General features: G+C 39.2%; 2 protein-coding genes across 2 annotated transcripts; one reads left to right on the forward strand and one right to left on the reverse strand.

Annotated features, from left to right (window-relative positions):
• Nucleotides 1-1,802: 1,802 nt before the first annotated feature.
• On the reverse strand, nucleotides 1,803-19,597 carry MKRN2 (makorin ring finger protein 2). The gene is made up of 8 exons (XM_058171804.1): nucleotides 19,422-19,597; nucleotides 18,137-18,265; nucleotides 16,831-17,018; nucleotides 14,721-15,028; nucleotides 11,897-12,111; nucleotides 10,910-11,020; nucleotides 3,071-3,215; nucleotides 1,803-2,320 (listed from the first exon to the last, which is right to left on the reverse strand). The coding sequence occupies exons 1-8, from the start codon at nucleotides 19,448-19,450 to the stop codon at nucleotides 2,177-2,179; spliced, it is 1,269 nt and encodes a 422-aa protein (XP_058027787.1). The 5' UTR covers nucleotides 19,451-19,597; the 3' UTR covers nucleotides 1,803-2,176.
• A 131-nt stretch (nucleotides 19,598-19,728) lies between these two features.
• On the forward strand, nucleotides 19,729-26,399 carry MKRN2OS (MKRN2 opposite strand). Its single transcript, XM_058171811.1, has 5 exons — nucleotides 19,729-20,948; nucleotides 22,220-22,475; nucleotides 22,772-22,821; nucleotides 23,570-23,732; nucleotides 25,778-26,399. Exons 1-5 carry the CDS (start codon nucleotides 20,870-20,872, stop codon nucleotides 26,010-26,012), a joined length of 783 nt encoding a protein of 260 aa, XP_058027794.1. The 5' UTR covers nucleotides 19,729-20,869; the 3' UTR covers nucleotides 26,013-26,399.
• Nucleotides 26,400-26,437: the final 38 nt, after the last annotated feature.

Below are 26,437 nucleotides of genomic sequence, written 5' to 3' on the forward strand. Positions count from 1 at the left end.
CTACACAATCTCATTTGTGAGGATTTAGAATGTGATTTCAGCAGCACTTGTGATAGTGCTTTATAACACGGGTGAAAAAACGTGCTGGGTCACGTTGCTATCACATGATGTTTCACCACCTTTTTCCCATTTGTGAAGCTGGGGTGGGCATGCCCTGCGCGTGACGCATTCATCCCGCCAGTTTGACACCCCTGCTTTATAACATGGTGAGGTATTGAATCACTGTTGTCAGTAATAGACAATAATGACCTAAAAGGTTAATAGTTGTCTCAGCAACTTTAGACAATCTAAAAAATTAAGCAGAGTCAACCATGATGAATACTTTGATGGGAGACTACCTGGGAATTCTAGGGTTCTAGTGAGAGATTTTTTTCCCAGAAAACAATAGCAAATAGACTCTTATAACACCTGCAAGTAAAGTACAGGTTTCCTGCAGTTACTAGGAATACGGGCATTGTTTTTAAAGATATATTAAAGTTCAGTTAATATCAAGCAGGATGGGTTGTGTGGCTCGTTCATTTTGACAGGGACAGCAATTTCTATACAAAGCAGATTCATAAACCCAGAAAGTTCTTTGTGTGCAAATTAGTATATACAGATCAAATAGTCTCTATTCACTGAACTTCTACCGCTCTCACCCACTAGTTGGATTGACCTGAGTCATGATTTTCCATCACCTGCTATCCTTCACCTGGTATCAGTGAAGGCTGGTTTTGAAGGCTGAACACTGCTATTAATTGCTTCTACTAATGGGACTGGGAAAAGAGAACATGTTAAAACATCTGAACTGGAGAGTTTTGCAATATTTTGGATCTCAAGGCAAATATGCACAGCATCCAGAAAAAGACACAACTGCTTTAAAGAGCTGTAGAAATGGGCTCCATGAGGAAACATGCTGCTTTGAAGCATCATTTTGCCTCCAAGTTTGAAATGCAGCATGGTCCCACTTTTCAGGCAACGTTTAGACAGTGCTACTTTTTAAAAAGTTTAATTATATCATGTCATAGAATGCCGGTATTTTAGCAATGCCTATTTATTATGCCCATGAGAGCCAGTTTAGTGTAGTGGTTAAAGCATCAAGCTAGAAAGCAGGAACTTGTCCATTCTGATCCTGCTTTAGGCATAAAACCATAAGACCTTGGGCCAGTCACTTTCTCTCAGCCCTAGGAAGGAGGCAATGGCAAACCACTTCTGAAAACCTTTACCAAGAAACCTGCAGGAACTTGTTCAGGCTCCAAGAATCGGACACAATTAAATGGAAGGGAAAAAAATTACCCATATATGGATTTAACAGGTTTTAGCTCAATATTTAAACAGGCATATTGGAACTATTTTTTTCTGAAAATCCATTCCCCACCTACTTGGAGCTACCTAACAAAGGAATTCTCTACTTATATGTATACCGGTAAATAGAATCTTGGTTATTGCTTCCAAGAAAATTGTATAACTAACATGGATTATTTTGACTGTACTTTCATTCTTAGATATCTCATTCCTACAACTAATCTTAAATGTGGTTAGTTATAGTTGCATTAAAATGGAAAAATGGGTACAACTTAAGCCAGGAGAACTGTAGCATAGCTAGTGTAGCATAGCAAATGTTTAAATAACCATGCTGCTTATAAAATACATTAACAATGCTCATGCCCAATTTTTTTAAAAAAAATCATTTTTAAAAAATTGGCCACGTGCAGTGTTACAAAACCTTAGAATATAGATTGTTGTTTTTTTTGCTAACAATCCTGAAACCAAGTCTGATAATTTTAAATCACACTGATATATTTGACGTGGATAATTAGATGTATTTTTCCGTTCTTTTATTAAGGTATTATAATATTAAAAGACAACCTCCAATTACTTGAATCTACCTCAAATCTTAGAATAGCAAGTTTTTTTCAATAAAATGGGAGTAAATATTTGTTTAAACTAAAAACACATTGCTGCTCTTTCCCTTCTAATAGAAAAGTTATTCTCTTCATGATTACATCTATCACTTTTATTCCAAGCACTCATTTTATGATGTTTCAACACTTTTGCTCTACAGTGACACTCATAATAGAATTTCACCAGGACCTCAGTCTCCATGGCACAGTAATTCTAACATTGTGGTACAAGGTTACTGAAGAAACAGAAGGCTCAATATGGAATATGGACACGGGAGAGATCTTGTGGTAGTCTAGGGAGGAGCAGCAGATTCAGCATCTGTGCCAGAAAGATGCATAAAAAGCTCTCCAATCTCAGAGACATCATCATTTTCAACTGGCAGCGTCCTGTTTTCTCGGTCTTCGATAAAATCCCACAGACGAACAGAGTTGAGGAACTAAAACAGAAGGCATATTAGTTACTCACACAGATCTCTTAAGGGATTGTTTGGATTTACAACTACAGCTTTTTTTAAAAAACATCCAGGGCAGCATCCCAACACCCCACTGTGGATTTGTGCAAGCACAAGGAGGCCGAGGAAGGAGGGTGCAGGGAAATGTGCAGAACGGATGAAGGTGGGGGTCCTGCTGGCACCAGAGGGACTTGCAACCTTCCCAGCCAGCTTCCCCATTGACTTTGCTTGTGAGAAACCACCAGGGTAGCTTGCCAAGAATCATTGCAAGTGCAAGCTGGTTGCCAAACACCCAAATTGCAATCTTACGACTGGGGTCTGCTGTGATAGCTGGAACTTTAAAGACTGGTAGTAAGTACTATTCACTTTAGTCACTACTTTCAATGGTCACTGAACAAGTGGTGAGTGAGGACTACTGAATGTAATTGTCAAAGCTATTGGAACTACAATTGCTAGATAAACAGCCTCATGTATTCTTAAATGCACATTTTAAAATTATTTAGCTTAATTGGGTTTTAAAATGGAAACAAACAAGTGGATTGTCAAAGTAGGGACTAGGTTTATTTTGCCTGGGTTACATTTATTATATAACACAGATAAAGTGTTCCTGCTAAAGCAACTATTCAGGTGTTTTCAAAATAGCATGTGCTTTCTCAAATGAAAGGAGAGGATTAGTGATCCCAGCAGTTTTGGGAAGCTAAGACAGGATAGAGAGAGAGTTATGTATCTTCTTACCCGGACTGTCCCTTCAGAGCTGAGCTGCTTTCGTGGCTTCTCTGGCTCAGCTCGTCTTCCATCTGGGTAAGCATGGAGATACAAACATTTCCCCCCAAATGGGCAAGTCCCCTTTCCTTGTTCAAAATATTTGCAGGCCTTTCTCCTAGAATAAGAGGGTAAAGAATGCGTATCAGGGTTACTCATGTGGAGACTGACAGCTCAATGAATTATTAAAAACTCAAGGAGCTTAGTGGCTCTAAAAAAATAATAAAGCCAATTTACAGCGAAAAGATCAATCCTAAAAACAAGCCTGATGCATATTTTTGGGATGATTGTGAAATGTGAATTGTGATGACAAAAGTATAAAGGAAAGCAATTCAATATTTAAAATCTTTGGCTGTATTTATATGCTGGAATAAACACCAATGCCTTTCCTTTTCTCTCTCAGATAATATTGGCAATAACCCATGCTGAACAATCTGTAAGTGTACAATATTACAATCTGTAAGTGTACAATATTACATAACCATTTCTCTGACTGCCACTGTCAAAATGAAACATACTCAGATCTTTGTACTTTCTTGTTCTTTCTCTAGTCATTTTATTCTATTATTTTCAGCCCATTTCTCCAATTTATAAAGATAATTTTGAATGTTACTTATTGAGTAATATTAATTACCCTTCTAAATTTTATGTAATCTGAAGTATGACAGGCATTCTCTCCACTTAGTCAACCGCGAAGTTAATAAAGATGTAGAAAGGCTACTAGGCCTATTTGAGGCACTTCCCTCGATTCCTCACACCAGCACTTCTTCAATATGATTTCCAAGCCAGCATTTATTTTCATTGCTACTCACACCTTGTATGATTACCCTCCTAGTCAAAATGTAATGGGTTACTTTGTCAAACACTTTGCTGAAATCAAGATATGTTAACTCTACAGCATTCCTATGTTCTGCTAAGGAAGCAGACCAAAAATAATAAGAATAGATTGGTAAGACAAGTTATTAACAAAACCATACTAACTACTAACCCTCATTGTTTTGGGGAATTTTAAGAGATAGTCTAGTGTAGAAATTAAGACATCAGGCTAGAAACTCACAGGAGAATGTGATTTCTAATCCTGCCTTAGGCATTAAGCCAACTGGGTGCTCTTGGGCTCTCTCAGCTCTAGGAAGCAGGTAATGCTTCTGAAAATGCTGCCAAGAAAACTGCATGGGCCTTGTCCATGCCATTGCAGGAGTCAATACTGAGTTACACACACACGCCCCACCACCATCACAGATTATCTACTCCAGAATCTTCCCAAGTATAAATGCCTGCCTGCCTGATTCTTCTCTTCCCCCATTTTTGAAGATAAGGACAATATTTACCAGTCATCTAATATTTCATTCTCAAATATGTCTCAAAGAGCCATGGTGGCGCAGTGGTTAGAATGCAGTACTGCAGGCTACTTCTGCTGACTGCCTGCAATTTGCCAGTTCAAATCTCATCAGGCTCAAGGTTGACTCAGCCTTCCATCCTTCCGAGGTGGGTAAAATGAGGACCCGGATTGTTGGGGGAAATAGGCTGACTCTGTAAACAGCTTAGAGAGGGCTGTAAAGCACTGTGAAGCTGTATATAAATCCAAGTGCTATTGCTATTTATAGCACATGAAAAATGTTAACTGTACTTCTGATTAATCTGATGCCAAGGACTCATATTCCAACACAGAACTAATGATTGATACTCAACAGAAAAAAATTACATGTAGCATGAGAGATCTGACAAGTAAGTCAAAGTCAAACATGTTAAACTTATCATTTGGCAAAGAAAATAACCGAAGTGAAAGAAATTATATTCCCACTTAGGGTTGACTTGAACCACTGAATCATTTCCAGTTATATCTTTGCAAAATATAAACTCAAACGGTCTTTTTTTCTTAGTGTACATAGGGATTTATTCCACAGGTTATCTGGAGACCATCATGGGTAAGCAATCTAACAATCAGTTTTAATTTCTATGGAAATGTATATATTATAGACTTCAAACAGAGACCACAATATAAATTATGTAATATAAATCTAATCTGTGTGTTCTGATCAACAGCTTCAGATTTCAGCTCTAGATTTATTAACAGCATAGCTCCTGATGTCACGGATAAGCAAAACGTTCCATACATAGAGTAACATAATGTAAACAATGAAAGTTCAGCTTTTTTAAAGTCGCACATAAAACTTTTTAGAGACTAGCAGTGAAGGTCACAGAACTACAAATGTGTCATTTTATTTATTTATTTATTTAATCACATTTTTATACCGCCCTATCTCCCGAAGGACTCAGGGCGGTTTACAGCCTGATAAAAACACAAATATAAATACAAGATAAAACACCAATTAAAAAACTTATTAAAAAAGGCCGAATATTAAAATTACGATTAAAATAATAAAACCCCGTTAAAAACCAAATTTAAAATTTAAAATTCTAGTCCAGTCCTGCGCAGATAAATAGATGTGTCTTAAGCTCGCGGCAAAAGGTTCGAAGGTCAGGAAGTTGCCGGAGTCCTGGGGGAAGTTCGTTCCAGAGGGTGGGAGCCCCCACAGAGAAGGCCCTTCCCCTGGGTGTCGCCAGTCGGCACTGCCTGGCGGACGGCACCCTAAGGAGTCCCTCCCTGTGAGAGTGCACGGGTCAGTGGGAGGCAATTGGTGGCAGCAGACGGTCCCGTAGGTAACCCGGCCCTATGCCATGGAGCGCTTTGAAGATAGTTACCAAAACCTTGAAGCGCACCCGAAAGGCCACAGGTAGCCAGTGCAGTCTGCGCAGGAGAGATGTCACATAGGAGCCACGAGGGGCTCGCCCGCGCAGTCGCATTCTGGACTAACTGGAGCCTCCGGGTGCTCTTCAAGGGAAGCCCCATGTAGAGAGCATTGCAGTAATCCAGACGAGATGTCACGAGAGCATGAGTGACCGTGCATAGGGCATCCCGGTCTAGGAAGGGGCGCAACTGGCGAACCAGGCAAACCTGGTAAAAAGCTCTCCTGGAGACAGCCGTCAAATGGTCTTCAAAAGACAGCCGTCCATCCAGGAGAACGCCCAAGTTGCGCACCCCTTCCATTGGGGCCAATGACTCGCCCCCAACAGTCAGCCGCGGCTGCAGCTGACTGTACTGGGGTGCCGGCATCCACAGCCACTCTGTCTTGGAGGGATTGAGCTTGAGCCTGTTCCGCCCCATCCAGACCCATACGGCCTCCAGACACCGGGACAGCACTTCGACAGCTTCGTTGGGGTGGCCCGGTGTGGAGAAGTACAGCTGAGTATCATCAGCGTACAGTTGGTACCTCACGCCGAAACCACTGATGATCTCACCCAACGGCTTCATATAGATGTTGAACAGGAGGGGCGAGAGAATCGACCCCTGCCCTCCCATCAACACCGTCTGCGATCGATCAGAGAGATAGGAGGAGAACCACCGATAAACGGTGCCTCCCACTCCCAATCCCTCCAACCGGTGCAGCAAGATACCATGGTCGATGGTATCAAAAGCCGCCGAGAGGTGTAATGGGATCAAGGCAAAGGAATAACCCCTATCCCTGGCCCTCCAGAGATCATCAACCAACGCGACCAAAGCTGTCTCCGTGCTGTATCCAGGCCGAAAGCCGGACTGGAACGGGTCTAGATAGAAAGTTTCATCCAGGTACTGGGGTAATTGACATGCCATCACACTCTCTACACCTTCGCCACAAAGCGAAGGTTGGAGACCGGACGATAATTACCTAAAACAGCTGGGTCCAGGGAAGGCTTCTTGAGGAGAGGTCTCACCACCGCCTCGTTCAAGGTGGCAGGAAAGACCCCCTCCAACAAAGAAGCATTAGTAATCCCCTGGAGCGAGCCTCGTGTCACCTCCTGCGTGGCCAGTACCAACCAGGAGGGACACGGGTCCAGTAAACATGTGGTGGCATTCAACCTCCCCAGCAACCTGTCCATGTCCTCGGGAGCCACAGGGTCAAACTCATCCCAAACAGTCTCAACAAGACAGCTCTCCAACCTCTCACCTGGATCCACCCAATTTTGATCCAGGCCATCCCGAAGCTGAACGATTTTATTGTATAGATAACCACTAAACTCCTCGGCATGTCCCTGCAACGGGTCATCCCGCTCCCCCTGTTGAAGGAGAGAGCGAGTCACCCGAAACAGGGCGGCCGGGCGGTTATCTGCCAATGCAATGAGGGAAGAGACGTAACAACGTCTCGCTTCCCTCAATGCCACTAGGTAGGTCCTATTATATGACCTAACTAGTGTCCGATCAGCCTCCAAACGACTGGACCTCCAAGAACTCTCTAGGTGTCTTCTCCGGCGTTTCATCTCCTTCAGCCCCTCGGAGAACCAAGAAGCTGGTTGAGACCTACGCCAGGTCAGAGGCCGCAAAGGCACGACACGGTCTAGAGCCCCAGTTGCGGCCAGTTCCCAAGCCGCGACTAGTTCTTCAGACGTGCTGTGAGCCAGACCCTCAGGAAACGGCCCAAGCTCCATCCGGAACCTCTCTGGGTCCATCAGGCGCCTGGGATGGAACCAACGTATTGGTCCTGTCTCCCTGCAGTGTTGAGTGGCGGTCAGAAAGTCCAGGCGAAGCAGAGAGTGATCTGACCATGACAAAGGTTCAATGACTAAATCTCTCAAGTCCAGATCCTTCAACCACTGTCCAGAGATAAAAATCAGGTCCAGCGTGCCTCCCCCAATGTGAGTAGGGCCATCAACTACTTGAGTCAGGTCCAAGGCCGTCATGGAAGCCATGAACTCCCGAGCTGCTGTTGATGACATGCCGGTCGAAGGCAAGTTAAAGTCCCCCATGACCATAAGTCTGGGGGTCTCAACTGCCACTCCAGCAAGCACCTCCAGGAGCTCGGGCAGGGCTGCTGTCACGCAGCAAGGAGCCAGGTACGTGACGAACAAGCCCATATGACACCTATGACCCCACCTCACAAAGAGGGATTCACAGTCGGCAATCTGAGGTACAGTGGTCTCCCTCGGCTCTAGGCTCTCCTTAATGACAACCGCCACCCCCCCACCCCTACCTTGGGCCCTTGGTTGATGGAATGCTCGGAAACCTGGTGGGCACATTTCCACAAGGGGCACGCCCCCTTAAACTTAAAATTAAGTTTAATTTTGTTAAACTTAATATATATTTAACTAAATACTAGTTGAAAGAACCGAATTAGAGTACAGTAGAGTACAGTAGAATAGAATAACAGAGTTGGAAGGGACCTTGGAGGTCTTCTAGTCCAACCCATATTCAGGCAGGAAGTCCTATACAATTTCAGACAAATGGTTGTTTAATCTCTTCTTAAGAATTTCCAGTGTTTGAGCATTCATAACTTGTGGAGTACTATATTAGTACTTTATGGTGTATACTGGTCACTGTTTTTTAAATAAAACCAGAGTAGTGAATTTTTTCATCCCTCAACTTGACCCACAACAAAAACACTGTGTCAGGGTTCCAAGGAACACCCCCGACGAAATAAAGCTCTGATGCTTGAGGTTCCTCAAAGTTCCAATTTATTAGAGATGTCATGTTGGCACAGCTGGGAAAACCCACAACTGAAAGCTTCCAGGTTTTCCACACCCAGTTGACAGTTCACAGCCCTGCCCCACACCCACAAGTTCATCACATTGTCCAATCAACTCGTCACACTCAATTGGATACAATCTTCAGGCAGTCTACATCAGACGCAGGCAAAAGTCCTTGAATACGGAATGTTGTTATGACTAACCATGCTACTGCTCCAACAACAACCCCCTCCCAACTTCCCCAGCTAAAATATATGGCAGTTAAGAAGCAAAAAAGAAAATTGTATTCCAAAACTGACACACTGATCAAAATATCATATGTTTCTTAAACTTATTCCACATTTTCATTCTGAATTTGCTATTTGTAGAATATATTTGATAACTTCAATAAATCAATGAAAGATGTTCTAGCAAAAGAATCAGTCCTTCATATATGCAAAAGAATACAGATTTGGGCTTAGGAAAGAATAAAGGGGATAGTGAATCATTAAGGGACAAGGAAAATCCTGAGAAAGGACCTAATCTCTGCCTTGAATTTGTTTGATATAAGATGGGACAGGGAGGAACTGTGGCAGACTTTCAAGATTCTCTCACTTCCCCTTCTAACAATAAAAAGTATTCCTGGAACTTCTGATGCTTATTTCTTGACCTCAATCCTGTAAGCCTCACTACTGTCTGAGAGGCACTGGATCTTGCCTTCCAGTCTAGAATATGGTGCAGACCTTTGAGGCACCCAGCTGTCTGTAAAACACGTGGTTGAGGCATTATTATAGCCTCAACTGTAGCAAGATACATAGATAATAAACCCATAAAACACTGTGATACAGTTAGCACGGCAGTATAATTAAGGCTTATCTTAGCAGAAAGCCAATACTGTTCTATTCTGGAAGTCTACCAGAAAAATTTGAACAAACTCACGATCCCCAATTTTCAAAACTCATGTGATTCGTTCATGGCAGGCTGACTAACAGGATCTTCTACAGGTCAGATTAAGGTCACCTTTGTTCTTGGTCTGCTGAAAGAAGTGTCAGCCAGACGTACAGTCCTACTCATTGTGAGCAATAATACATTTTCAAATAATAATTTCATGCAAAGATTTAGAGATGCTTTTGATGACAGATTTGCAAAGTAAAACAAGGAAATTGTGAGTTTGTAGTAGTCTGTGGCTAATTTTTAGTTTCATGCTGGAGATGTGCACCAAATGATCCTATCCTAATTCAACAGTTTCAGAAAGACTTTGAGTCTGATTTACTGAAGGATAAATTAGTGAAACGGGGCATACCAGACAATAGCTCTAGGACATCTAGTGATGGCTTGTCTTGCCAAACTTTCTTCCTGTTAGTTGGCTGGAAAGCATCAAACTGGTGAAACTATGAGTCACCTCCCAAATCACTCCATAGCCTCTTCTTTAGGAAATTCCAGTGTCTTCTCCCAAGAGCTCAGCAAGGAGGCCCCAGGCAATTAAAAATGGCTCAGATAAGCAACAATAGGCAAGTGCATTTTATTATCCCTGTTATTCTTCATTCGCACAGAAATACAATAAAGGAGCATATTTGTATTTTAGGGCTGAAATGGGGAGTGGGTGGTCCTTGGTGCTCTGAGCTTGGTTGTTTCCTTGCAGATGTTTCATTAACAAACTAGGCAACATCATCAGTGAACATAAGGAATGTGGTTTGCTCTTCGTTTATATTCTAGTGGTATGTCCTGTCCTGTCAGTGTTGGTGGGAGTGGTATTGGGGATTCTTTGGTTGGGTACCATTTGTAGCTCAGGGTTGAAATGAGGATTGGGTATCCCAATCAAGGAAAGGCCAAATAAGCTAACAGTAAACAGCCCAACCAAATAACCTCCAAGACCACTCCCACCAACACTGACAAGGCAGCCTATAGAATATAAACTAGGAGCAAACCCCACTCCTTACTAGGACTGATGATGTTACCTAGTTTAGTTAATGAAATGTCTGAAGGAAAACTATCAAGCTCCGAAAGCACCAAGGACCCATCAGAAGTACAACTGTCTGCTCTTTTAGACTCTGGTGTGGTGCCTGATTTCATAGAAAAGAGTGTGTGTAGCATGCATTACCCATACAGTAATTAGAGATGTACATGCTGCTTGAAATGATTGACTGAAGCTGGTCCTATTTTGCAACATACAACTCTGCTTCAGTTGAAAATAAATGGTCATACAGAATTCTCTTACTCCTCTTTACAGAAAGTCCTTGTTTACCATCCATTCATTCAGCCACAGTTTCAAGTGGCACAGCACGGAACAAAAATGTCTTACAAACAGTCTTAAATGCTTGTACAAATACTTACCCAACCCCTTGCTTAAACGCTTCAATTAGTTCATTCTTTTTTGTCTGATCTTCTACCCAGTACACACTGGGAATGACAAACTCAGATACCACACGGCATTCTGGACAGGACCTTGAGTAGTAAAAAGAAAAGCTGGTATATTGCTTGTTGAAGAAGCTATTTTACCTAACTCAAAAACAGAACAAAAAGCAACAACCCCCCCCCAAAGGTTCTCTGAATAAAATTATCCTTCCATTTATCATAGTTTTGAAGGCATCTACCATGTAATTTTATTTACACTTAAGCATTCTCTTTATTAAGAAAAGTCCATCCTATTTGTGTTTTCAGATCTAATTTTTCATTCCTGCAACTTAACTTTTTATAATAAAAGTAAGCTTTACAGCATTTGAAGAGCACCTACTTCATTTCCTGGAAAGTTCAATATTTACCCCTTTGTTGGTCTTTGATTTTTTTTTTAAAAAAGTGGCAGGACTTGAACTTAAGAAATAACTAGCAACATCCAGCTCAAAATCTGCTGGAGAACACCTATCAGTTTCATATAAATATTGAAATAAAATGAAGAGACTAAAAGGGACATCATAAGTACCCAACTAAAATTTGTCTGAAAAAAATGAATAGAATTATGGCAAACCGCACCAGTTGATTCAGAAAAACATTGTGCTTAATAGCATTAATAATGATGCAGAAATCAGCCAGCACTAAACATTAGTCTGTAACCTGATGCCCAAACGAAGATAATCCATCAGAAATCAAAGTCCCAAAGCCCACTCTAAAGCAGTTTGAAATTAATCAATTTCAAAGCAGTTTAAAATTAATCAAGATAATCTTCAACTGAGAAATCCACCATCATATTTTGTCCAATGTACGTGTCTTGGTGAATATCCTTGTCATCTATCAACTATTCTATCATTTATTTAAGCTGGAAGGACTGGACAGTTTGAAAAGAAAGATAACAAAGTTTTGGAAGAGCAGGCTATGGGAACTTACTTGATGATGGGATTCTCAAACTGTTTGACCCCCCTCCATTGACGGATACAGGACAAGCAGTAGGTGTGATTGCAGTTAGAAAGGATACCAAATCTTCTTTCGGAGGCGGATGGCTTGTCATAAACCACTTCCATGCAGATACTGCACACCTTGTCCTGGCTTGCCTGGAAGGCAAAAGCGTTCTCCATGTCATGTTCAAAGCTAGCCATGCACATCTAGATAGGGGAAGAGAAGGCAGAGAGGAAAGGAGCGGTTACTCGAGATTGATAAAATAGTATGCTTACAGTAAAGCACAACAAGTTCATTAAAATCAAAGAAACTTACTTTGAAATAATTGGATGAAGGACTGCAACTGAGAAAGGTCTGTCTCTGCATACCACTGAAGGCTTTAAGTTTTAGCACCTCAATTTTATGGCCAAGAACCACCGCTAATAAAATTGGATTACATAATGCCAAATAACTTTATTAAAAACTACCAGTCACTTCGTTCTTACCGAAAAATGGGACATAATCCACTGCTATAAATAACACTGGCATTTGAAGTGCCAGACAGAAAAAAATACGATAGATACAGGACGACAATCTGGATTGTAAAGGGAACTGAACAGAATTATGGGATAACAGAATTGTACCTTTTATAAATTATCAAGCTAAATAAATGAGCACATATTTTTACACAATAAGCCACAAATCACAGCATGACAAATGAACCTGGTCACTGTGTATAGGGAAGCTCCACAACATGCAGCCAATACAACCGATTAACAAAGTTTGCCACAATAAGTCATAAACTGAACAGAAATGAATAATTTTTAACATTTACAGGTGTTAACTTTAATGTAATATTGGTTAACAGAGTGCCTGAAATGAGAAATTAAAAGGGAAATAGGCTGATTGAAAAACTGATAAAAAAGGGAAAGAAAAAACTTGCAAAAATTTAATTACAGATAGTCCTCGACTTTTGACAATTGAGCCCAGAATTATAACTGTTTGTCATGCTGGACATTAAGTGGGTCATCACCTGACCGTGCCCTATTTTACGACCTTTTTCACATTGGTCCTTAATCACTGCAGCCATTAAGCAAATGCTGTGGATGTTAAGTGAATTGTCTAGAACAGTTTTTTTTTGCCGGAAACCAACCACTGGTTTCCAGCAAAGAAGTCATAAATTGCAATCATGTAATTGTGGGGCACTGCAAACAGCTGTAAATGTGGGCCAGCTGCCAAGAGCCAAAATGTGACCATGTGACTGGGAGAGACCAGAACTGTCATATGTAGTCTTGGGAAGGCTTGTTGTAACTTAGAACAACTGCTAAGCAAAAGGTCATAAATCAAGGACTAGCTGTATGATTATTTTTTAAACAGGGATTTTAGCATCACAAGAGTACCACCACACAAAGGTAAATGATTACGCCAGTGACTGACCCGGATTGGGTCCTGCAACATTGTCCTGGGACAAGTATATCTGCCTTTGTTCATAAATGAGTTATATTCAGAATAGAATGCTAAACTAAGCAATTCTTCCTCTCCCACTTTCATGTTATTGTGGAATCAGTCAAAAATATCTGTTTAAACTAATAACAGTTCACCATAATTTTCTAAGTTAACTTAAGTCATATTAGAGAGAAAAAATCTAACCATATTTTGTACAGGTGGCTTTTATAATCTATAGTTCAATTAACCACAGTTCTGCATATCTGCGGTTAGTAAATATAGCTCAGATCCTCTTATCTCTATTAAAGGATTTAGGCATATGGCTGTGTTTGGAGGACGACTTTTGGGATACATTCTGTATATTTTATGCATGTGCAAATAGGAAGAAATAGGCTTTGGGGCATGTGTAAAGTACAGTGTGTTTTACCAGCATCTTATCTCTAGTTTTGTTTCTGCAGTTGTTAAGCAAAAATAAAACAGAGCTCAAATATGAGGGTCATCTTCATTTGATTCTATAAGCCACATTCCCTTGGATTAAGGAATCTGCATGTTAATACAGAACATTAATTGATCTAAAACAAGACAAGGTACATTCTTCCAATAATCCAAATAATTTTATACAACATACAATGAACAACAAATTCATTATTCTAAAATATAAAAAAAGTTAGAACTAATATGATTGGGGCCATATTTCTTTCTGATAGGGTTAGGGTAGAGAGAGATCATATAGCCTTTTTCACAAAGCTACCATTTCCCATATTCAAATGTTATGGGGTACTGCAATTTCTTTCTTGCAGGTCTGAAAGACGAGAGAAGCTAATACAAACCTAAGGTTTATACAGTGATTTTCTATAATGGAAAATAATAAAACATTCCATTAGGTTTGCAGTAAACCTTTGAAATTTAAATAAAAAAGATCATGTTTTCATTTTGGTATATTGTCTTTTCAGCTGCTTCTGTGGGAAGATATAGAAGATCCCACACAAGGAATGATGTGGGCAAATTGCCTTGTGGGCAAATTGAGTTGCCTAAGCATGCTTTTCTTCAGTGATAATTTTCGAAGGATATTTTAAGTACTCGTTTCCCCAATACTGATTTCAGACTAAGCCAATAATCTGTGCTATCCCTTCCCTCCCTCCCCCCAACATACACAGTTGTCAGGTTTTGTGCAACAGTACATAAAATCCACCAAGAATTGGCCACTAGCATAGTGGACCAAATGTGGACCAGTTCCACATTTTTACGTACCCATATAATTGTTCACTCTTTGTCATTCTTATATTTTACATCCTGTATTATTAGTTGGCCTGATTATTTTTGTCAGTTAAATAATGATTTGATTTGAAAATAACAGAGCCAAGTTAGTTTTATTTCTGGTCATGTTTACCTTCTCATGTGCCTTCCTCTGTTCTGGATCGAAGGGATGGAGTACTTGCAACCCACAGATTTCACACACTTGCCCATGGAGGTAGAGGCACCGGTCCCCAAACTGGCACATGCCGGCTGCTGCGTAGGGACATAACTGTTCATCATACGCATATGAGCTCCCAGGTTCAGCATCATCTTCAAGCCCGCTGCGGATAGCATCTAAATACGAATGGGGCTTTGTTTCTGGTATCTCAGTTGGCATACTGCAACATGCCAAGTCACTTACTGATCCAGGCCTTGTCCTTTCTTCATTGGTTCCACACAAGTCTTGGAATAGGAAGAAAAAAAATATTTGATCACATTAAAGATAGGTCATGATTCTCATGAGATCCCTATTTTAAAACAGGGGGAATTAGCAAGTATTTCTAAGCTTGAATTTTAATAGCAGTTGATGTGCTTCCATCAAACTTGGAAAATCTGATTTCAACTTTGAACCATAGTAATTATTATAATTTCCAACGACATACCACAGTTATGGCTATTAGTTGCCTACAAAATCATGGAGCAGCAACATAGTCTCTTAGTTTTCAACAGTACATGAAAATCATTGCAGATTAATAAAATACCAGTAATGACAACCAGAGGAGTGCACATAAAAGAACTTGTTTCAAGGACTTTAGAGGTGAGGCTTCAGCATATTTTGGCCACAACATGAGTCTCCAAACACAGCACGTACCATTCTCCCTCCGTAAGTAGCAGCCATCCAATCAGGGAGAAGAACATCAAGAAATGCAATTCAATATCACTATTGAGATGGGAACTGGGGCTAAACTTACTTTCTGACTTCACCCATTATGAATCAGGTCTGCCCTTAACTACACAGTTTAATGTGGGATCTATTTCTTGGTCAGTCTAGCAAGTGAGAGAATAGTGGACCCGATTATTTTCTTTATATTTATCCCATAAAATCCTCTGGATATTATACATAAATTTAAAAAATGATTGCAATACGAACCACAAAAAGCAAGTCTTAAAATATTTAAAAGCAAAAGTCAGGATCTATAAAACCCTAGCGATTATTTTTAAAAAAATCAACTGATGTCAGGCAAGCTTCTAAGATAAGGCCATTCTACATCCACGATGCCAGCACAAAAAGGTCTTCCCTGTCATTTGCTAAAAATAGTAAAAACAAAATCTTCACCTCAAGATATAGGTAAGTATGAATGGTATGAGACATGTTGGAAGCTTTCTTACATAAAAGTTTCTTAACCAATATGATGAACTATGCCTCCAATGGACGGAATGCTGAGAATTGCCATATGTGTCCAAAGACCTGGTTCTACAGAGAGCTGGCAAAGGATGATAATCAAGTATTTAAATGTGCCTTGTATTTTCAGATGTCTGGTGAAGCAAATACTTTGGATATATCTATCCTTGGCTTGAACAACTGCACTTTGTATAACATACTTGCCATTATTGGCAAATGAAACATAAGGGGAATGGATATTATGGTACATGACAGAGGAAAATTATCAATCATCATGCAGCTCATTACTTTGCATAGTAAAATAAGTTGGTTTTTTTTAAAGAAAAAAATAGGTCCATTTGCTTTAAAACAACTGAAAAGATAGGACCTGAAGAACTAGAAATTTCCTGAAAGCTAGAACAATTAGTAAGTGGAATAACTTGCCTGCAGAAGTTGTGAATGCTCCAACACCGGAAATTTTTAAGAAGATGTTGGATAACCATTTGTCTGAAGTAGGTAGGGTTTCCTGCCTGGGCAGGGGGTTGGACTAGAAGACCTCCAAAGTCCCTTCCAACTTTGTTATTATTATTATAGATAATAATAGATAGATGGCTGACCATGGCTGACTTCAAAAAGCTAAACAGGATTAGTCTTGGTTAATATTTTAATGAGAGGCTGTATACCATACCGGGGGTGCAGATTAGATTTAAAAGAAAACCTAGAAGCCAATAACAAACTTCTCTATTGTTACCAACAAAACGATATGGGTATATCTGTAATGTAACCAGGAATAAAACCTGATTGAAAAGATTTTCATTTTACATTTTAAAGAACCAGTAGAAAAAAGAAAATCCATTAAAAAAAATGACCCACTCTTACTCACCTCTGTCCCTGAGCACTAAGGTTTTCTTTTCACGTTTTCCAGATTCGTGTACTTTACTTTTGGTAACAGTTGGGGTTTGCTCTGAGGGAGAGTTAAGTCTTTGGAATGGTGGTGCAGCAATGTAAAGTGGTCTAGAACCCACTGGGCCCCCGGATGCAGAGGACCCCAGAGGTTTAACGTGATCATATCTTAACAAATGAGAAACAACAATAACCTATAAAGACATTTATTTCAGAAAGCTCGCTGAACACAAAGACAAGACTCTCCTATTGCGAAATTTCTAATGGTTTGAAAGATAGCAATACTTGCAATATGGATTTGTTTCACAGAACTGATAATCTCTGTGTACGAACCTAAATTATTCTAATCCTAGGAGAAAGATGCCAAAGATAAAAAAATAAGAATTAACAGACTTTTAGTTATTTAAATGCCTGAGTGATTAATTTTATAACTAAAACCAAAAAAAAAAATCCTGTGAAATTCAAAGTTCCATGTAACTTAATTATAAAGCAATATAACGATATATAGTAAATTCCAGATGATTAAAAAAAAACCTTCATTCATGGTAATGTTTAGTAGTCCAAAATAGCCACTCATTAAATTCATTATGGATTATTGTCATATATTCTAGTTTAACAATCTTAATTCAATCTGCTGAATTTAATAAAATAAATATTTAAGCATCTGCAAGATTATAACTTTTAAGATGTGGATATATATAAAAAGTAAATCAGAATCTATTGGTGGATCTCTGGGTATTTTACAATAGATCAGGATTTCTCTCAGTAGTTTAACATATAATTTATATCTGAACTGGATTTTGGAGTTCAAGTAAAAGAGAAAAAAAAGAATTAAACTATGAAGTCAAGAGTCTTTCCTCCTTTTAACAGTTGGGGCCTAAACATTACATTATCAGTGTACTTTGAGATTGCCAAGTTTGTCACTTAATTGGGAGTAAGACCTGCTGAATTTCACTTGTTTTGGAGTAGATATGCATATGATCAGGGTACTAAACTTGCAAACCTTTAGAAAGCTATCTCGCTAAAATTGAAACCTGTTTATGGACCATATCTCTCTGCAGTTTCTTTTAAAATAGTTATCAAAATTCAAAAGTTCCTCTTTTAAAAGACGTTTTCCCAGATTCCATCAGTTCCCAATCATCTTACAGCAAACAATGCTAGTAAGAAATTATGAAAAATGCACTGGCACAAAGTACAAGAAATACACAAACAATAAGCAGCTTCTTAAATATCTTTAGCATAATAAAATTACTGCAGGTTTTCTCTTGGAAACCAATAACACATACTTGCAGCGAGTTCCATAGGCACACTGTCCTTTTTGATAGAATTTGCAGATAGTAGATCGTTTGCTGGTAGACAAGTCATGGGAAAACAGACACCTATTTCCTTCACGACATACTCCTTGTACAAAATACCTGCAATAATATAAATGTAAAGTTATACAGCAACAGATCTCAAAATACGTAATTCTTCTTTCAATATTTGTCAAGTCCATGAATAAATCTGCCAAGATTTTCTCCAGAAAGTTCAGAAAAGCAGAATGTATGTATATATTCAATATACAAATATCCTAAAATAAGAGGTAGATTCTAAACTCACAGCTCAAATAAGGTTGCACTGATTCCGCTAGCAATGTTGTTTTATTGGCGCTTTTAAAGAGCTTACAAAATATATTTTAAAATTCTGAACGCATGTACTTTATATCCTAAAAAAAATTCCCAATTATCAATAGAGACTTTGGGGCAAATCAGCAATTTGCAGGATTAATGCCATACTTCCATCCTGTGTGAAACTTTACTCTCTTATGAAAAGGGAACTAAGAGAACCAACTGATATTGACTTGTAGAGGTGTTTAGGTGTTTTGTGGGTCAATTGCACAAAGGCCTTGGTCCCAAGAAACACTTTCCTTTAGGAATCATTTAGAGAAAATCAGGTTTAGATCTTTTAAGGGGGAATCCCTTCTGCAAAAAGCTCCCCTATGTGTAATCCGCATTTTCAAGGCTTACAACACACACACACACAAATTGGATGAACTGAAAGAGGGCCACTAGGGAAAAGGTGGGATGGAGACTTAGCGGGGGGGGGGGGAAGCTCTTCTATGTATAATGCGCATTTTGAAGGGCTACAACACACACAGAGACACACACGAAGTGAAAGAGAGCCATTGGGGACCGCCTGAAAAGGATGGGGTGGCGAGTTAGCGGGAAAAGCTTTATGTGTAATGCATATATTCAAGAGCTACAACAGACACGCACACACACACAACTGGGGGAAGTGAAAGAGGGCCACTAGGGAGCGCCTGAAAGGGATGGGAAGGCGAGTTAGCGAAACAAGGACAAGGAACCATCCGTTCTCCGGCTTTTCCCTTCCTCTCGAGGCTTAGTCGGAGATGGAGGAGACCGGCGAAGAGAGCGAGGAAGGAGCCGGGAGGCATCTCGGTCCCGTCCTCCTCCTCCTTCTCCCCCCCTTCTCCGTGGGCGGAGCGTCTCCAAGCGCCCGTCCGTTTTTCGGGGTGGGGAGGAAAGCAGAGAGCGCTCATCATCATCCCAAGCGGTAACTGCTCCCTCAGACCTGCAGGTCACGTCCTTCGTGCTGCTCATGTCTCCTTTGGCACCGCTCCTGCTTCGGTGTCTCCTCCCTGCGCGGCTCCTCGCATTTTGGTTCCGCTGTAGCGCAGGGGAGGAGGGGGGGAGGGAAAGGAAGGGAAAGCTGTTTGGGAGCCCAACAAAGAGAGCCGGGCCTTTGCTACAGGAACTGGTTTCCGCCCGGAAGTTTTGAATGAAACGCTCTACCATAGAGCAGGAAAGAGAGAGAGTGGCTTTTCTTCACACGGGACAGGGTGGGCGGTATAGATCTTTCAGCAGGAGGGCCAGTTATGATAAATTAAATATCGGAAAGAAATCGGCCTCCCTTTTCCAGACTGACAAATTATTGGAAAACCGCCTTTTAATTAAAAAAAACCTGTCAGTCGGGAAATGGAAGCCTCCTGCTTCTTGGCTACCATAGACTAACGCGGCTCCCCGGGTATACGGATAGGGCATAGAGAGTCGGAAGGCGGGACAGTGGCCGCCTTGGTGGAAGCGAGATTGCCGGCCAGAGTGTCCCCTCCTCAGTTTAAAGTGATAGGGTTTCGGGACCCACCCGCTATTTTTGGGATATCTATGATTCCTGTTGCCTATCTGGCGGAGAATGGGACATTGACAACAAGCAACAGGAGAGGGGCTGGTTTCTGTCCTCGTTTTTGAGGCGCTGGGCCAATTGATGTAGATTTATTGCAATAAAATGTTTTAAGTTGCAGCACACACAAAAAAAGATGGTGTGAAACTGGGACATTAAAGGATTTATCTTGACATACCTTGAAGGATCGAGCTATATAGATGCATTAGAACTCAACTTATAAAATGCATTTTAAATGAGCAAATCTGTCTTGTATGTGTTCACACAGAGACACAAACACACGGACAAAATATGAATATCCTAAAACTTCAGTGTATGTAGAATAACTGACAACGATTCTGGCACTAATAACAATTATCACATTTTAAATCAATTTACAGTCCAACTAACCCAAACTTTTCATGCTGTATTCTCCTTTTGAAGTTATCTTGTAAAATGTATAGATTAAAAGGCAGAGTATAGAGATTGAAAGTGTTACAGAATTGAGATTAGGAAATTAGGAAAGTGTTACAGAATTGAGGCCTTTGAACTCTGATGCTGGAGAAGATTCCTGCGAGTCCCTTGGATTGCAAGGCGAACAAACGAGGAGTTTTCTCCTCTTCTAGAGGAGATCAACCCTGACTGCTCTTTAGAAGGCCAGATCCTGAAGATGAAACTGAAATACTTTGGCCACCTAATGAGAAGGAAGGACTCACTGGAGAAGAGCCTAATGCTGGGAAAGATTGAGGGCAAAAGAAGAAAGGGACAACAGAGAACGAGGTGACTGGATGGAGTCACTGAAGCAGTAGGCATGAGTTTAAATGGACTCCAGAGGATGGTAGAGGACAGGAAGGCCTGGAGGAATGTTGTCCATGGGGTTGCGATGGGTCGGACACGACTTCACAACTAACAACAACAACAACAGCAGTCTCATGACTAAAGGTAAGAATAGATGATAGTTTATATTGCATAAAACAGTATAATATAAAGCAGATAAGCGGTTAAATGAACCTTCTGATCTTGTATGGATAGCAACTAGTTATGTCAAGCAATAATCGGAAAATCAGCATTTCCTTCAAATCTGATGCAAATATTATGGATGCTTATGTTTAGTGGAAAAATATAACCTGTGCAGTATGCAGAGAGTAGCTTATTGCCGTCATAACAGTACTACCTAACTAGAACCATGGATAGAACTTTTGGGAACTTTTGTGGTATTGGGTTCTTGTACTCTCTGATACCTGGCAGCTTAGAATAGATAGAATAGAGTTCTTTATTGGCCAAGTGTGATTGGATACACAAGGAATTTGTCTTGGTGCAAAGGCTCTCAGTGTACATAAAAGAAAAGATCATCAAGAATTCTAAGGTACAACACTTAATGATAGTCATAGGGTACAAATAATGCATACTTCTTATGAGAAGTATGCAGCGGTTTCAGATCTGGAAATCTTAATTTTTATTTGATCTTTCATATCTATGTTTTTATTGGACAACATTGTGAGTTGTCTGCAGTACTTTTTTTTGCATTTATTTGTATGGCAGAATAAATTTGTATTATTCAAATTAATAGAATATTAATAAAAAGAGATGGCGTCCCCTGGATTTAATAACTGTATGATAAGCCAGCATTAAATTTAGGATGCTGATCTTTTCCTGCTGAGGATAAAACTATATTTCCCAATCTGGTTTCTTCCTGATGAATTTGTACTGCCGTTCCTGAAAATCTCAGCCAGTACAGCTAACAAGACTAGTAGGGTTGTATTTGGAAAGTTTTGGTTTATGACCAAATAAACTAGAAAACAGTTTACATTTTTGCCTGTAGTGCAAAAATCAGAAGATCTTTGTCAGGAAGAGTTGGTGGTAATTCTAAATTTGTTTATTCCTCATTTTAATCAAGGGAGATAGATCTACAGAGATGTATTTGTTTACCATTAATTAACAGATTATTCTACAGACTAATAAAAGATAAATGTGATGGTTTCTATTTATCAAAAATTAAGTCAGGTCACAAGTACCAGATACAATTAATACAAAAAGTGAACACTGTCTCTTTAAAAGAATGTCCAGTAAAAGCTGTCCCTCCCATATCTTGTATCTCATTTGCTAATTCAGTCCACAGTAGAGGAAGAATTGGTATTGGGACCTGTCATTCTCAACTAATCTCTTCCTTCTTTCATGTCCAATTCTACTGGCGTCTGTTTATGAAATACAAGTTGGAAAGCAGGTTCATTTACCCAAGGAAGGACTGATCATGCAACCTTTGGACTCAGAGAGAGCCTTAATTAAAGTTACCCACTGTGACAAAGACATTTTTGGCTGCTTAGTTCCCGAGAACTGTCCATTGTGTGGGCAAAGGTTGATTTACGGAAGTCTGGAAGAAGCACCTGTCAGTATTCCAAGCCCATTTGTTAATGGGCACCGAGAAAGATGTGCTTTTTTACTGAAGCCCACTATAGGAACATTTCTAAGGTATGGGTCTTCCTTGTTATTCTGTGATTAGAAACAAGGCATATAAAAGCTGCCTTCTATCATTACTGGAATATAAAGCAAGCACCAATGTAGAAAAGGATTTTTACACATCTGATTACTGGAGAGCTATTTACTCAGAGGTTTTTAGAAGTAATTACTCTTGCTAAGCAAATACCATTTTTATCTCTAATTATATTTGAATAGCATTACGTCCAGCCTATTTTTCAAAAACCCTTCAAATAAGTAAAAAATCTGTAATGTCTTTTCCCAAAGTGAAACATTAAATGTCTTTTCAGAGACTACGATGGAGAGTCTGACCTTCATGTTGGAATAACTAATACCAATGGTAAGAAAAACATATAATTAACCTTCTAATATGAAGTCTTCATCATTGTAAGTATATACTGTACAGGACAAACAATTTGTATTTTTCTATCCTACAAAGTAGTTTGGTTACATGCAGTGCTGATAGTAATATGAAATGGCCACTATGAAGCAGTGTCACCTATCATGGGGCCTAGGAAATGTTCCCTTTTCTGTCATAGCTTCTGCCTTTTGGAACACTCAGAGATTTGAGGGCTCCAACCCTGCTGGCCTTCTAGAACAGGGGTCTCCAACCTTGGCAACTAGCTGAGGAAGTCTGGTAGTTGAAGTCCACAAGTCTTAAAGTTGCCAAGGTTGGAGACCCCTGTTCTAGAAGGCTATAAAGACCTGGGTTCCCCCTCTCTCCTCCCGGTACTGTAACCAGGATGTTTAGTGAAATACAGCATATACCTGTTTCTTATGCAGGTACATGTAATAGTTTATGATTGTGTATTGTGGAGAAAATCTAGGTGGTTACCGCTAACTTCATGACACATAATTATTGTGTTTTTTTCTTCTGTTTGCTGACCAAAATTCTATTGGTTAGATGGATGGCATACAAATTTGTTAATAAATAAATATGTGCCCTAGCTACAACTAGGAAGCGTGTTTTCAGAATTATAACAGAATGAGAAAAACGGTTACTAATATATGATAATCAGGCTTTCCCTATTACCGTTATATATACAGCAGTTATGCCCTTCTGATCTCATATGTTGTTGTATTTGTAGGTTTGGTGTATAATTACAATGAAACTGGTATTACCATTGCTGAATATGGCTGGGAACAATGTGTGAGCATTCCACTAGTGCAGCCTGATATGTATGGCCTCCTTAACCAATGGGATACCTATCTAGGACAATTTTCAGCAACAGATATTTGGCTTCCACACAGGTACAGAATTCAAAATGGCATTGGTGACTCTAAGTTAGCAAAACTAACATGTCAAATTTTTGGACTTTTCTTAGGTTGTGAGTCTCATGCAATCATTTGGACAGAATAAACCTCTTTAGAACCTTTGTCTTCATTAGCCTGTTCTAAGAAATAGAGGTACTCCTGGGTTAATGACTGCATTGTTTAGCAACTGTTTGAACTTATGATGGCACCGAAAAAAATGCTTTTATATGGTGGCAGTATCGCATGGTCACATGATTGCCATTGGCAATCTTCTCAGCTGGCTTCCAACAAGCAAAGTCAGTGGGGAAGCCAGCAATAAATTATAAGTTGCAACTTACATTGACATTGTGCTTAATGATGTGGGTGGGTCACTTAATGACTGCAGGAAAACTGACACTGTACACCAGGAACGATCATGTGATCTTTCATTCAATGACGAGAACTCCATTCAGTGATTCCCATCCCAATTGCAGTTGTTAAGTAAGGATTATCTGTGTTTGATTTACTTAACAAGAGTCCTAAACGAATAGATTGAAATTGAACCACCTGTGATAAAAGTTTGGAAGGACTATTGTTTATTCTACAACAGAAAGCAGTTCCAGTGTTCCATAATATTTCTATATGTTAGATGAATAGGCTTCAATTATCATTAGGTGAAATATGGTAACAACCTAAGGTGATAAATGCTAGATGTTTGTTTTCTGAGATTTCTTCATTCTTCCAGAAGAAATGTTTGGGACAGGAAAAAAAAAACTGGTTTCAGAAGCAAACTGGAAAGATCTTTTCAAAATACATTTTTGAAAAATTGGGATACAGGTGGTCCTTGACTTACAAACATTTCTTTAGTGACCATTTGAAGTTACAATGCCATTGCAAAAAGTGACTTATGACCGTTTTTCACACTTACAACTGTAAGCATCCCCATGGTCATATGATCAAAATGTGGCCACTTGGCAACTGGAATGTATTGAAGATGGCTGCAGTGTCCCTGGGTCATGTGATCCCTTTTTGCGACCTTCTGACAAGCAAAGTCATTGAGGAAGCCAGATTCAACCATGTTACTCACAACTGCAGTGATTCACTTAACAAATGTGCCAAGAAAGATCGTATAGATCATCATAAAGATCGTTCCTCTCCTTCAGATAGCAATAATATTTATTTTTCCGCACAGGCTTGTTTTATGGAATGAAACTTTCATACAAAATTCTGCATTTGATAAACTCAAAATTATTCAGATTCAAATAAATTAAATGCAGTTAGTCCTCGATTTAAGAAGACCACAACTGAGCTATTAATTTATTGGAATCAGAATAATTTTGAGCTCCTTGTCAGTTGCAGAATTTTATATGTAAGTTTCATTCCATAAAAGTAGCCTGTGTAGAAAAATAAATTGAATATTCTGCTATCATCTGAAGGAGAGGAAGTACATGACTTTCTAATGAGAATAATCTAGGTGGCTACCATGTGTATTGAAAAATATTTTTTGCAGAAAATTATAAACAGATTTGCTTTTTTTATCACAATAGGGGCATTGAGTTTTCATGATAAGTGCAGTACTTTCCTACAATCAGCTAAGCAATCTAATTTTTTTCAGCCTTTCATGGAAAAAGCTATTAAACTCGCATTTTCCAATAATGCTCAAAGTCCTGTGCATCCTTTGAGCAATAATGCTGAAAGGATGCACAGGACAAGTAAATAATTTACTGCAATATCCTTGTATGGTAATATTCTTTGCCACACTTTTTCTTATTTGTAAATCTATTCTATTTATAAGGCTACCACTATTTATTTCTATTCTAACTGAGCATGATACAAATTTGCAACTAAAACCAGTGCTTGGCTTGCTCTTTTCTTCTCATTTAACAGGTTCTATGGTTAAAGAGCAGGATAATTATGTTAAATAAGTTAAGAGTTGTTTAGAATTCTATTCCCATTGAGGAAATGTGTTATAAATATACCAAAAGTTCATAAAATATACAATAGTTATGCAGGAGCTTTGTTTTTGTTACTTTGAGACTCATTTCTCTTTTTCTATTTAACAGGTATGAAGAATGTTTCCATAATTGTTATACATATGCACTAACATTTATTAATTGTGTGTTGAGTGCCCAAAAGCAACAGCAAATGAATAAAAATGAATTTACAGAGAAATTTGTAATTCCCCGAACAAGAAAAGCTTCCAAATATATCACCATCTACAAGGAAATATGCAAGAATGGTTTTTATGTTGTTGACCATCCTGCTCAAAAAGGCAGTACTTCTACCAATGCCATTTGACTTTAGACCGAAGCACTTACTATAAGTAAAATTAAAATATTCAAGTTAAGACATAAGATGTTACTCCTAGCTTGTTATACGGAAAGTGGAAAACATTACCATCATACTTAATTGGACAGAAATCCATGAGAAATCAGAACTATTTCCTATTATCCATAAAACTGCAGAAACTGAATCACAATGTAATGTTTCTAATAAACATCTTTTCTACTTGTCTAAATAATTAAAGTTGAAAACAATTTTTAATATTTTTTTCTTTACTCCAGATGGCACTGAAGCAAAGACAATGACATTTTTCTTTCTGTGGGTGTATTCATGAATAGAAGTTAAAGGAAATTCTACCAACCAACAAAAATAAATTCAGCATTCATAGAATCATAGGGCTGGAAGGGACATATAACTATCAACCACATGAATAAAACGTA

This window comes from Ahaetulla prasina, chromosome 2 (assembly GCF_028640845.1).
Source record: "Ahaetulla prasina isolate Xishuangbanna chromosome 2, ASM2864084v1, whole genome shotgun sequence".
In the NCBI taxonomy this organism is placed as follows: Eukaryota; Metazoa; Chordata; class Lepidosauria; order Squamata; family Colubridae; genus Ahaetulla; species Ahaetulla prasina.

Excerpts from the sequence above, each read along its gene's own strand:
- MKRN2 (XM_058171804.1), bottom strand. The coding sequence starts at position 19,450 with ATGAGCAGCACGAAGGACGTGACCTGCAG. Across the intron at positions 18,266-19,421 it reads ACGAAGGACGTGACCTGCAG|GTATTTTGTACAAGGAGTAT; the intron begins GTCTGAGGGAGC and ends ATATTATTGCAG. Across the intron at positions 15,029-16,830 it reads CTTAGTGCTCAGGGACAGAG|ACTTGTGTGGAACCAATGAA; the intron begins GTGAGTAAGAGT and ends TCCTATTCCAAG.
- MKRN2OS (XM_058171811.1), top strand. The coding sequence starts at position 20,870 with ATGTTGTCCATGGGGTTGCGATGGGTCGGACACGACTTCACAACTAAC. Across the intron at positions 22,822-23,569 it reads TGGAATAACTAATACCAATG|GTTTGGTGTATAATTACAAT; the intron begins GTAAGAAAAACA and ends TTGTATTTGTAG. Across the intron at positions 23,733-25,777 it reads GATATTTGGCTTCCACACAG|GTATGAAGAATGTTTCCATA; the intron begins GTACAGAATTCA and ends TCTATTTAACAG.